The sequence below is a fragment of the Asterias amurensis genome, chromosome 8 (assembly GCF_032118995.1).
Source record: "Asterias amurensis chromosome 8, ASM3211899v1".
Taxonomy (NCBI): domain Eukaryota; kingdom Metazoa; phylum Echinodermata; class Asteroidea; order Forcipulatida; family Asteriidae; genus Asterias; species Asterias amurensis.
The window spans coordinates 4,795,829-4,809,394 of NC_092655.1; the positions used below are offsets into that span (position 1 = coordinate 4,795,829).

Sequence of the window (13,566 nt, forward strand, 5' to 3'; positions counted from 1 at the left end):
GAAGTAGAATAGTTTACAATTTCTTCATAAGGTGCCCTTTTTTATAAAAGTGAAATGCCTTGCCTGGTGCTTTTGCCCTTTCAAAAACAAAGCACACAAGCCTGCACATTTTACATGCATTTAGATTGCAATTGGTAAAATTGGTAGCCCATGCCTTCTGCTTATAAGTTATATAGCATGATAGTTTCCAATGTTTCTGGAATGTAATTATTTGTCAACAAATCAGTATCAATATTCCCAGGGGCTCTTTGAATGCTCTCTTTCATTCAGTGTCAATGGTCCTCCCAGGGTATGCTTAACTGCGAGTGCACCACAAACGTTTGTACGCCCTTTTTCACACATTACAATTTTGCTCAGGCTGTTGTCTTCAGTCGTTTTCACTGGCCATTCATCATTCTCATCCTTGTGAATTCAACTGATATGCCTGCGTGTGTAGAGGAGCTGGTACATAGTCTTGGCCTAGTGCCACCTGCCATGCTATTTGCCCCGGCACGCAGTTCACATTAAGGTTCAGTCACAATTTATCCAGGTGCAAGTTTTCATATTAGAAGACTTCATGTTAAATGGCAGCAGCTTGTTCAGCTGATTTCCTGAACCCAGTGTTCTGGGGTTGGCTCAAGTCCAAATGCGTGCCGCCAGATCTTGTTTGTTATGAAGGTGTTTTTGTGAAACAAGGGGAACTGGGTGAGGTAAATGACTGTTCAGTTGACATGTGTTAATTCAGTTATGTCGATGCTGCCATTTCCGCAATTTGCAATCTGGATGCATAGAGGTAAATTAATGTTTGGACCAACTTTAATGACAATTCCAAGCTGTTAAAGAGTGAGCTTAATTTCATTGTGCCAGGAACAAGCCATCAATGTTAATCTAGTCAAAGCTTGCTCAAACTTCATGCAGTTGCATTCTTTATCTTTACTCAAGGAAAACACTGTTAGTTGTCCCTAAAGTCATTAGGCACAAACCAACCATTAATCTTTATTCAATTCATAAACCTCAGGCGCTAATAAAAGCTAACATATTTTCCTGTAAATACACCTGGGCCAAGAGAAGCAAATTATGGTTAAAAGTCTCTCCCATGGATACATTATGACGCAGCACTGGGAATTGAAACTTGACAAGCTTGCCATTAAACAAGAGTCCTGACGCACATCAATATTCAAATTAGACCTTTGATATTTATATTTATACACTGTCTTGCAGTGTTTGATGCCACAAACTTTCATGTTGCATATATTTTTCTCAAAAGTACAATGGCAGTCCAATGATTAAAAAAAGTAGTATCCAGTGATACATGGCTTTACCTGACACGTTTTTACTGCCCTCATATTTTCCACTTTGCAATTGGATTTACGCCGTTGCTGTTGACAGTAATTTTTGTTTGCGATGTAGCTATCACAAGTACAGTGAACTTTCAATTTTTGTATGCGGGTTGACAGACTCTGGCATTGCCAAACATCATTTATATCATTATTTATTTGCCAAAGAGATGATATTTCCTGATAAAGGAGCAGTTTTATCACTGTACTTATTATAAACTACGTACTTTGAGTTTCTGTTTTGAAAGGCCAAACATGGTTTGAGAACAATCTACCAGAAGCTGAACCAAAACAAGGACAAGGAGAGTGAGAAAAACCATAAATAAACTAACATTTTAAAGAAGGGTTCTGAAAATATGCATTCAAATTTTCAGGATAATTGCCAATGGGCTTGATAAGATGTGTTATTATTTGTTATTATTTTGTGTGTTTGCATGACATTGATACATATGAACCTCCCAGCTTATACTCATAATCTTAGCTGTTTACATTTTGCCAAGATTTAATCTTTTTCATCTGAACCCAAGCTACAGATAAACAAACGTTTGTTTCTAAACAAGAGGGAAATCTTCAGGATCTCTTATAATGTAACTACTGTATGCACTGACTGTACATGTTTGTCTGCCAACTCATCACTAATCATGGTCTAAACTACCATAATATAGGCAGGGGTGACTAGTGGAATTCACAACCTGACTTGTTGTGCTGTTAATCCCTGTCATACCAACAATACTCATAATTTATTAATTTATGCACGTTACAATCAATGCTGTAGTGTGACTTTCTCTGTGTATTGTTCATGGTTGGCTTCCGCGTAAAGCTCTCGCCTCTCACCACTGGTTCGATTTGCTTCGGCCAGATGGAGTACAGGTGTGCATTGGTTCTCTTTTATGCCAAAATGGTTTTTCTCCAGGCCCAATGGTTTTCTTCGGAACAATCAAACATCTTTGATCTCAGGCTGTGATTCGTGTTCGCATGGGTCGACATAGGCTGGCTGCGGCATCCTTTTCAATTCAGCTTTTTAGCTGCGAGTAAGGATGATTAGCCTCCCAAATTATTATTAGTACCATTTATATGTAATCTGCTGTTTATGCTGGTCATTAATATTAACACTTTTTAAAATATTTTTCTCTCTGTTTAGTTGCCGGCTGTAAAGGTCCCTCCACACAGGTAACCAGTCAAGAGAAACCAACAGCCGAACAGCCAGGTAGATCACATCCTACGACGGCCCAGAACACAGGCACCATTCCAAGTAAAACGCTGCTAAATGTTAGAGAAAACAACGCCATCAATGAAGCATGCTCCATCACGCCACCAGCGCCCCCAAAGAAGAGACACTGTCGATCTCTCTCGACAGGCGAACTCATAGAACGCAAGTGGAAGCCTCGGTCTTCTAAAATCTGGCGGACTCCCTCACAGGGGAAGCGGAAATGTGAGAGTCATCAGCTGCACAGCCATCAAAAGGGAGGAAACACCATTGGACTCTCTGGTATTCCAAGCAGCTCTGGATTGAATCCATCTGTCAATGAGTTCTCAACACCACCAGAGTCCCCCATACCAAGACCTACCTCTTCGGCTTCTTGGGATGGGGCCATCTCAGGCATCCCTTTCTGGCTGGAGTATGCCTCTTTTAGACCCGTGCTTTCACCTCGGGCCCAGAGTCTGTCATTTTCAGAGGATAAGGCGTCAGAGAGTTCGGGATCGGTGTGCTCGTTCACCGGGAGCACGGACTCTGAACTGGACCGGGGAGTGGTTCCTCAGAGGTGCCACTCGCACCCCTCGGTTAGGAAAAGTGGAAAGAAGCGACGCAGGGAGGAGGAAGCTCGACCAAAACTGGATTTGTTCAAAATGGAAGAGGTAAGTGTCTGATTTTAAAAGTTCCTTTAAATTGTTAGGCTCCCTTCTTGAATTCACCAAACTGTTCCTGTTTGGGATCAATCAACACCATCTTTCCAGGATTGCCACTACTCTGGAATTGCTATCAATTTAGCTGCTGGTGGGGTAGTAGTAGCAAGCGACTGACAGTAACATGAAGGGTCTCTTTCACTGGAAAAAAAATCAAGTGAACAAATTGAAACTAGAGATTTTTGTGTTTCATCTTCTGCTTTGCATACGTGAATGTGTTGTTAGTTCCTGCGTAGTTATCATTAAACAACTGACCTTTATACATTGGATGACAATATAATGTTATGATGTTTAAGGTTTCCTGGCAAACTACATTATAGTTTTTTGGGTATAATCGGTCAAAAACTGCGTAGTTTCTGCTGAACAGTCTATGAAATTTGGCAACGACTGTGAGATGGACAGCTGTTTGTACAACACAAGGATGGGCCTTGATTATAAGTGTACAATGAATCTTTCACTGTTCAATTGCATTATGCCACAGTTCCACACCTGTGGACAGGTGTGGAGGTATTATAGATAGAACTTGGAAGTAATAGCGATGACCCATTTTGTAAAGGTTAAAACATGTCAAATCCATACTTCTAACCTCATTTGATGGTCCTTGGAAACACTGTGGTGACACTTTATTTTCATAACATGTTCATGTATACAAAAATGTAATTACAGGCACACACGTAACCTTATTGTGACCGATTCTTCTGGATGTAACTCGGCCAAGTGCATTGTGCAGTAACGTCAGTGTCTGAGTTGTATTCAATAATAATGAGTCATCACTGTAGCGCTGCGTGTTATTCTTCAATGAAACTGCCGGACAGCAAGATGTACAATCAAATTGACATTGTACTATTCTTGATTGTTTGAAAGGAGGGGGTAAAACCGACCTAGTTTTATGCATAATTAATTCAGCTTGTAGTTTAAAAGGATCCTTACCTTGGCCTCTGGCCATTAGGCAACTAAAGTGGGACAGCCTGCGCTTTTTTTAGTCCCCTGGAGAATTGCGCAGGGTTCCTTTCGGTCTTTGTAGTTTGAATTAAATGGATGTTTCACTTACATTACCATGTCCAATATTCATGCACTCAAAGATGATGCTAATATAGGTCTATACACACACATGATTTTGTTAAGGAAGTGTTCTTTGCAATGTGAAGGAAAGATTAGAAGGGGGGGGGGGTAGAGGGAGATATTAATACCAGCATAAACTGTCTGCATTTTGAGTTATCAATTCAAAATACATTCTAAGCAATATGACACACATCAAATTGGCACAATTCTTTCTATGTGGTATAATCCCCATATTGGAAGTTTATACATACATGAACACACGCATGTATGTGACCGTGCATATGGGGACTTTGCTTTTAATCCTCTGACATGGAGCTCGTGCACGCACATGAAGCCAGGCTAACCTTCATGATGAAAACAGCCGACTCTGTATCATCTCCCTGGCTAATAATATTACATTTTATTGTAACTTTTCATCATGGTCATTTTAATTAGTGAGAAAGTCGTGAAAGTGTGGGCGGTGGAGCTCACGTTCGCAAAAGTAAACGAGACCTACATTTACTGTGTGTGTTGAGGAGATAATTGCATCTGTTTGCTTAGACTGTATATTACATAAAAGATTTCACGATGCGTATAATGTTGATGTAGTCGCAATGATCTGGCAATTTTCAAAAACAAATGTACGTTACACATAAAAAAAATTTTAAAGGTGGAGTATTGTCACTGATAACTACTACAGACCTTCCCTGTTGGGTTTATGACAGGTATGAGAGTAATCACAAACAAACCAAACAGATAAAGTTTCTTCCCACCCCAAAGATTCTCTTTCTTTCAATCCTCCCACAAAGTTTGCTCTTCCCTGTAGTGAGTAACATTTAAGGTTCTTCATTATAAATAAGAAATGCAATAACACAACTGTAGTCGATTTGATCAATTTACTGAGAACTAACTCATAGCTCTGTGGCCTTCATCACTAACAATGATGACAAAAGCCACTCTTCAGCCTTTTACTGGGCTCTGCTCCATTATCTTGTTTTTCCTAATACAATTTATAAGTAACATCTGATATTTAAAACATTCCTTATACAATAAGTGGTACAGCAGGGCGAGTCAACCCAAATTCTCGATCGCCCGCAATTCAGATCCCGATTGCGGCCAAATTAAATCTAGCAAGTATCTAGAATTGTCAAACTTACTATTTTAAATGCTGTAGTAAAATATTTCTTTGGGATTTTGCCACTGAACCCTCATTTATATGTGAAAAGGAACATGTATTTGACTCTCCCGTCGGGCTAGTGAGAAAGGGTTTCCACTCGCCCGCCGCTATTTTCACTCGCATTTGGCGATCGGGCGACCGCTAATTTCGACCCCTGTACAGGCTTTACAATGTTTAGTGTGCCCTATGATTTATGAAAAGAGACTGCTCTCGATTACTGAGAGAGATAACATGTGTTGCTAACACAGCGTCTACAGCGGTGTTGAAAGCACAAATTATGAGCTATTTAAACCATCAATTTCTACAGTGCTGGGGGAGGTTAGTCTCTCCCTACACTTAAACCAGGTTCTGAACAAAATATTATTTACCAAATTCATTACATGATCCGCGGGGACATTCCACCGCCTAAGTCTCAGTAGGAATTTTGGTGCCTGTAGGCACATTTCTGAATAATATTTACATTTTTTTCGAAATGAATTATGCAGGACAGTGCTAAGACATGATTTACAGTTCACATTATTTTGTACACAATACTTAAACTGTACGTGTGCAGGCATATGGTATGTTACTTGCACAACACTTTCTTGAATCCCAATATTTCATTTGATACTTTCATTATTCTGTACATGGATGACACAAAGTCTGAAGGAATTAAATTACTTAATGTTTCGATGCAGCCTAATTCCTTTAAAAATTGTCTTCCATTTTAAAACCATCCTTATTGCTCAGGTGTTGATTTTGAGGGAGATCAAAAAGACAAATACGTGTTTTGTTATGCATAACATTCAGCAAATCGTTCCCCCCCCTCCAACTCGGCTCTGCAGAATTGCTATCAAATCTGTTTTCAGAATTTGATTTCAGAGTGAGAAAATTTAAAATTTCAGTCTGAAGCAGTGAGCTGTACAATGTTGTAGTTATAACTCATTTATAACCCCTACATTAATTCAAAGCACAAAATAATAACACCCAAAAACCCATTGTCACATTGTCATTTTAAAGCATTTGGCCTGTAATTTCATCTTCGTAAGGGCAAAGCCATTTTCATTTTGCAAAGGGCAATTTAGATGGGCCCCAGTCCCAAGACCAGGGCCACAGGCCTGAAATGTTCTGTGTGTAATTTCAGGTACATGTATGATGTTGCCATAGTAATTTCAAAGCATTAAGTGGATACAGTCCTCCTCTACCAACAATACTTCAGATCTTTTGTAAGAACGCCCTTTATTTAATTTATATGATGAATATGTGATAATCTCTTTGACACTTTCCACAGACACTGTTTGGGCTGACCTTTGAGCCTGTTTAATTGGCACTAGAGTACAAGAATGTCCATCATTACTTATCTGCTTAAATCCTAATTAATTTTGCACTGACAACACTGTTATCAACAAGGTGTGGAGGTTATCTGTTTGTACGTGCTGAGTGGGTGTTGAACAATTGCTTAGCTCCAACTCCTTCTCTATCATCCTTGTATCATCAAGAACATTATATCGGATCCTGTCATTCCTTGATAGTTTCTGGCACAGCAAAGTGGGATAAGATTTTTAAGTGTTAACCCATGAAATGTACTCCAAATACTAGAAACGCAACCTGTGTTTGGTGGATTACCACTATCAAACAAAAGTATGCATCTAAAAACCAGGGTTCAATTTCAAAGAGTTGCTTTTAAAACAGTGGTGCTAGCATTTTCTTAATTGAGACAAAATGAGCAGGATATAGTTGCAAACTGTACATCCTGTTATATTGGCTAGTAACCCTTTTCTGGTAAGCACGACTATTTGAAGCACAGGCTGTGTCTAAATAGACCGATCCTTTAAGCTCCGCCCCATTGTGTGTTGACCATTTACAACGCCATTGCACAATCAAAAGTCTAACACTATAAAGTCTGACATGCGTGCGCTACTGCGCATATGCTTAGCGCGCGGCAGAGTTGTGCAGAATGGCGTTGGAGAGGCTCATGTGTTCTTGATCACACGTACGCCGTGGGTGGAGCCTAATGGACTGGTGTATTGGCAGCTTCGGCTACAGCTATGGGTTGAAGTTTGTGTCCTTTCCAATGCCCTTTCTTTGTACCGTATAGCCTGTAGCTGTGAATTGTAGCCTCCAATTTGGATACAGCCCTAGCTACTTTTTGCGCTTTCAGCAGCTCTATGAAATTTCACTGAGGTCATGAAAAAGGTTCTTGGAGTCAAATGTTTAAGTATATGGATGTGCGGTTCAAGAAGAGTAGAAATAATGTCTTCGGAGCTACGAGTGAGTCACAACTTGGATGCACATAGTCAGGGGATATTCATCAAAATATGGTACAACTTACTCATTCTGCAGATGATAAACATGTGATGATGTCCGATAAATGTGGAGCATTGGGGATTCTTTCAATAAGTCTGATGGCTCTTCCATCATCTTGTGAAAGCAATTGATACATTAGCTGGGTCCATCAATGATGTTATTAATGCTTTACTGAGTACATGCTATGACGTCATTAAAGGTTTTTGATGTGATGCCTCAAAGTCTGGGAAATGTTTGATGATTCAGTCGTTTTGTTTTCTTCTCTGTCTGATTAATGTAACCCAAGTTAGTCTGGTCTCTTTATGAGCGTCAGTATTGATTATTGCTGTTGCTCAAACAGGGAACATGACCACAGTGATGACGGCATGATTAGAGCATACTTGAATGTACTCAGTGCGGAATCAGAGTATGATGACGGACATGTAGGGGTGTGGAAGTTGAACATTAACCTTGCCTTCAGCTCTGACTGGATCAATTATCAAACTATCTTTTATTGATCACCTCATCAAAAACATATTAGGTTGATATGAAAAAAGTTAAACAAAAGTAAGCAACCTTTTGGGCTCTCAATATTGTTTTCTCTCATGAGTTCAGTTGTAAGTTGATTTGCTTACAATGTCTACAGTTTTTGAATAATTATTGCACTCCAGAGGAAAGGAACATGCTTTTAAGCACGCTCCATCTAGGGTACACATGCACTGTATGTGATTTTCAAATAACGATTGCACTCCATGCTCATGCACACATTTAAACACTTGACAAAGAAGGTACATGCACTATGCCAGCAGTAAATTCTTACAAACTGTCCTGAGGTCTTGTACTTTGTACATTGTAGACACGATGCCCAGTAGAATCAGGTGTGCCTCAATGCTTTTGCACAAGCCATTGGCATTTTCATCCTTCGTCTCTCCATCTCCAAAATTTACCATCCACTCATAAACCAGCATTCTTTTCATAAGCAGGTTTATTGTATACTGCCCCGAAGATGAATTTCTCTCACAAATTGTTTTGCTCATACCTGAAGGAGACTTTTAACAAAAGAGCATGTACATTACCCTGTTCGTGTGTACATGAGCATATTTCTGTGTGTACAATCGATTCAGCACTCAGCAGTTGTGAAAATAAAAGCTTCAGTAAGGCACGGACCACAAAAATGGAGAGCTTAAAGGCCCGGGAACATTCACAGACTTTTCTGTTTGAGAATCTCAGGTATTGAACAAATAACAGCTTGGAGATTTGGAGTACATGTAGATTCAGGATGGCTGGAGTTTGATTTTGACAGGACGTAATTTTGTAATTTTGTCTGTATTTTGTAAACAAAAACTACTACACATAATTTCATATCTCTCTCTCCCCTATCTCTATGAGGGTGAAGGGGCAGATACAAGTAAACCTTCAAATCACAAGACTTTATGGTTTTTGTTTGTGTGTATAATATCTAAATGGAGGAGTGCGTTGTGGGAAGACTTTTAACGTTAATTCTCACGATTTAGATTTGATTTTGCGTACCAGATTTTGCGAATATCTCTCCGTAAGAAATATGTGGGGCATGATTTTAAAGTATTTACTCCTATTTCTTGATCAAAATGGTTGATGTTTGACGAGTCTGTCATTGCAACATAGACACAGAAAGTCAGCTGATACGACAAAAGGATTTCATAAAAGGTGTTTATCACCTCAAGAATGAAAGCTGCATGCTCCAGTCAACATGGTTTGACATATAATTTACCCCATCTTGGTACATGTGTGTGATGGTGTACAATTGTACATGAAGTCTACTCCTATAAATAAGCAGATCTGTCACCTTGTTTGCACTCACGACTTTGGCTATTTGTGGTGTTCCTACAAATAGGGGAAAAATAATAATAACTAGGGCATAACTTGACACAATGCCTTCTACCCCCAGAGGAGATCAATCGCTTTGTCAGAAGCACCTCAATAAGTTTGACTTTAACCTCAACAATTGTACTATTATTAACTAATTAATGAACTGTGAAATAACAAGTGAGGACTTTACAATGTGTCTGAAGATTAGAGGGCTTGGTAACATAGTGTTGGCGACTTCATTTATAAAGCAACACATATTTGTACATTAAGGGAATACATGCACAATTGAACTGACTGTATTAACTACCTCCTCTGGGTCTATTCATGAGTACTAAGAACTCAATGGAAATGTTGAATTCTATTCATCAACTCAATGGAAACAAAATACTACTGTCAGAACTTTCAGCTCAAGTTTATAATGTGTTCAAAAGGTATGTACCCCCACAAACAAATAGAAAATGCTCATAATGCATTGTAACCCTTTAGTTTCAGGGATTCATTTGTCATCCTTTTTTAAATAAAAGTGTAGTCAAACACGATTTATGATGACAAATTATGCACTACATGAACAATGTAATGTTTTGTGAGAAAATCCACAGTAGTTGTGACATAAATACTCAGTACACTCTTGCATTTAATAGTCGTGTAGTTCGTTAAAAATTTGGTTGTTAATTAAATTACATGTAGACCAGCATGCACCTCATTCCACATGTTTCATGATTAACACATGCACAGTGAGAATTTGCGAAGTAGTCTTGAAGATGTATTTTATTTTAATTTTTAATTCTTGATGTTCATGCTGGGTTTTTTGGGGGAACTTTTTTTTTGGTATTGACTCTCCCAAAGTAAGCCTGTGCTGGGCTGAAATTTTCCAGTTGATGACATAATTGTCTTGTGATGTGTCCGAAAGAGCTCAGAGCAAGACCCACTGATATGACCCTTAATTGATTATTTTAAAAACTCCAGTGCACCTGTAATTAATGGGAGTATGCCAGCCTCATGCAACGGCTGAAACCCTCGGGGAAGAGCAACAGTCATCACAATATTAATGTGTTTTGTATTGATCTACTGTTTGTTTTCACAATCGGACGTTTCTGCTGTTCTGCTGTTTACAATGCCATTAATATCATTATTAATATAAAAGAACCCTCCGGGGATATGACACTCAGTGATAATGGTCCCCGGCATAGGGTCGCCAGTCAGTCACTACCTCACTATCATCAAATACTGTGACACAATCAAAGTACTAGGTCAGCTTTACTCAGGCTGCCCTTGCAAAGAAAATGCCATTTGGCAGTGAGTCTGGTTCACAGCTTACATTGATTTATCAAGGTTCATGTGCAGGGATGAGATACATAGTATCGGTAGTTCAGACGTTTATCTGATTTCAGATTTTCTTGGTAATCAAAAGGCTGCATTTCTCTCAAATTTAAAGAAGTCATGCTCTTGGATCTACTTATCTAGCACTGATGATACTGTTCCCAAAGGCTCCTTGGAATCTACAGTTCCAGGAGTGATCAAAAGGTGGAGTTTCCATCATTTCAGTGTACCTCCAAAGATATAGATCACAGGTTCAGACTTTTTGTCAGCATTGACTTCATCCCTGCATGTGAAACAGATACAGAAAGAAGTCTAACATAAGATAACATGCTTTTCTCTATAGTCCTTGTCTAAAAAGGATTGGAGCGCTGTATATTTATCGTGGCATTACACTTCCCTTGTTTGACTCCATGTATCTGTTTACTTGCAACAAACACTGTTGTGTCAGCTACTTTTTTAGTTCTGATGATTTATCGTCCACTCAATCACATCCGAACTACATCAGGTCCAAACCAAACAGACGTCATTAGAAAAAAGATAAAGCAAGCAATTTCAACTGCTGATCGCAGGCTAAAATCTTAATCCATCTGGAAATTTAAGACAAACAAAGGACTCCATCGGAGTCTTCCTTGGATATATTTAACATCACTGAGTAATCCTGTTGGGATTACAACTTGATCTCTTTCATAGCATACACTATATCCCATTGCAAAGGACAAACTGTACGTTCAATTAATAAATTCAGGGAAAGGAGATTTAAAAATAACAACCTGCCACAAACACTCTTGGTTTGTTAAGGATATCAGGTCTGACTGCAGTTTGGTAATAAGTTGCCAAGTGAACTGTCCCATCTCCCCATTACGTAGGTATGCATTAGCAGCACACTCTTCTTGAGTTCAGGGGATCATTTTTTTCAGACTCGCTGTCTCCAGGTTTCCTTGGCAAACCCCAGGAGCTAAGTTTAATGAATTTACACGCACACATGCAACAAAGCTATACACAGTAAAACGCCAGGGAGGCTGGTTTTGTATTTGACAAGCTTGAAATGTAGCTTCACGCTTATTGAACAGTTGTGGCAATATTGTTGCACTGGTAACCGGCTGCTTTCAGTTACTCACTGTAAAGTATGGGATGGATACCAGGATTCATGTGCTCAATTCTCACCAGGTTTCTTTGTGGATAGGGAACAATGACAAACTCAAATATTTGGCCAACCTAAAAGTGCTTCCAGGCAATATTGGTCCCTGGCATTCAGATCCTAGACAGTTTCATAAACACTTTTTTATTAAAATCGGTTATGTTCTGCTTACATCTGCCCCTGATCTGTATCGACAAAACCTCTAACTTTAAAATCAATACCTCTTGAAAAAAGTTCAGGGTGTTTTCGTGTACATTCAACAATATATAAGAAACTGATACAAGTAATGGCACTAACTTTGTATTAAATGTCAAAATAATTTGTTCTCTTATCAAACGAGAAAGGCCATAGTTTATACAGGTGTATTCATGTGCACGGAGCACCATCCCTAGTTAAGAGACACTGGTGCCAGCACTGTAGTGTTTATAGACGGTTTACTTGAGGATGTGCTAGCATGCTTATTAAACTAATTAGATTATTCTGAGATGTAGGTCAGTTTTTCTCCTCTTCCGTTCAGTTTTAAATTAACCAGTTGAGATATATATGCGACTGCTGCTTAATTCAAAATTACCCCCGATGTTATTATTTTGCGTTTGAGTGTTATCGACTTAAACACCTGTACATCAGCATTGCGGACATTAGGGAAGGCCCTGATGAACTGGTTTATCTCGCGGCAAGAGAGCGTTAAGCACAGAGGGAGGAAATCAAGCAAAAGGGGTCATGCCTTTCTCAGAACCGATGACCTTATCACCGCATGGGAAGGACTTTTATTTGGCTTACATCTTACTGCCCTGCTTGTAATAATTCTGCTTGCATGACATCCAAGTCTTGGCAAAATAAAATCTCCATGGGTTATATGATATAAAGGCCCTCTTTGCCTCCATGCCCATTATTTTGATTGAGTGGGCAATTACCAAAGCATAAATTATTTAGTGGTTACTTTCAGTGCTGAAGCAAGCACTTGCAAATTTGGCCTCTGCCATTAATTTATTAATTCATACAAGGGCGTTGTTTCCAATAAAATGCAAATGAGTTTAAATAATCAGAAAGAATTCATAACATAACTGTAACTTTTAGAAAGTAGTATATTCAGTCATAGTTTTATAAAATGTATTTTAAATTAATTTGAGCAGTTATGGTTAGCACTCTCAAATTACCAATTAGGGTGACATTTTGTTCTTTTTTAAAGTACGTTTTTTTTTACACAACCATATGTCATGTTGTTGTCAAAAAAATTCTTAAAGGAACGTTACAGAATTGGTAAGAAACAGAAATCGTGAAGATCACAGATTTACATAAAATTTACACGGTCTAATGATGACGATAGTCAAAAACATCCCTTGAAATATTTCTGTCTGAAATTTAATATTTGGTGAGAAATAAATAATGTTACTTCGATGTTTGAGTTTATCGTTCAGTGAGCGTTTTATTCATTTTTGTTTGGGCATCGATGCAACGCAAAATTTGTAATCGGTTTTTAACTATTCTCTCGTGACCCAGATGGTCGATCGATCTCAAACTTCTACAGATTTGTCAGTTTATGTACATTGGATTAC

General features: G+C 38.8%; 1 protein-coding gene across 2 annotated transcripts in view; it reads left to right on the forward strand.

Moving 5' to 3' along the window:
- LOC139940355 (protein FAM53A-like) overlaps nt 1-13,566 on the forward strand; it is a 96,821-nt gene that overhangs the window by 16,393 nt on the left and 66,862 nt on the right. For both annotated transcript variants that reach the window (XM_071936569.1, XM_071936570.1), the window contains exon 4: nt 2,458-3,173. In XM_071936569.1, coding sequence (XP_071792670.1) covers nt 2,458-3,173 — 716 coding nt within the window. The remainder of the gene's footprint in view (nt 1-2,457; nt 3,174-13,566) is intronic.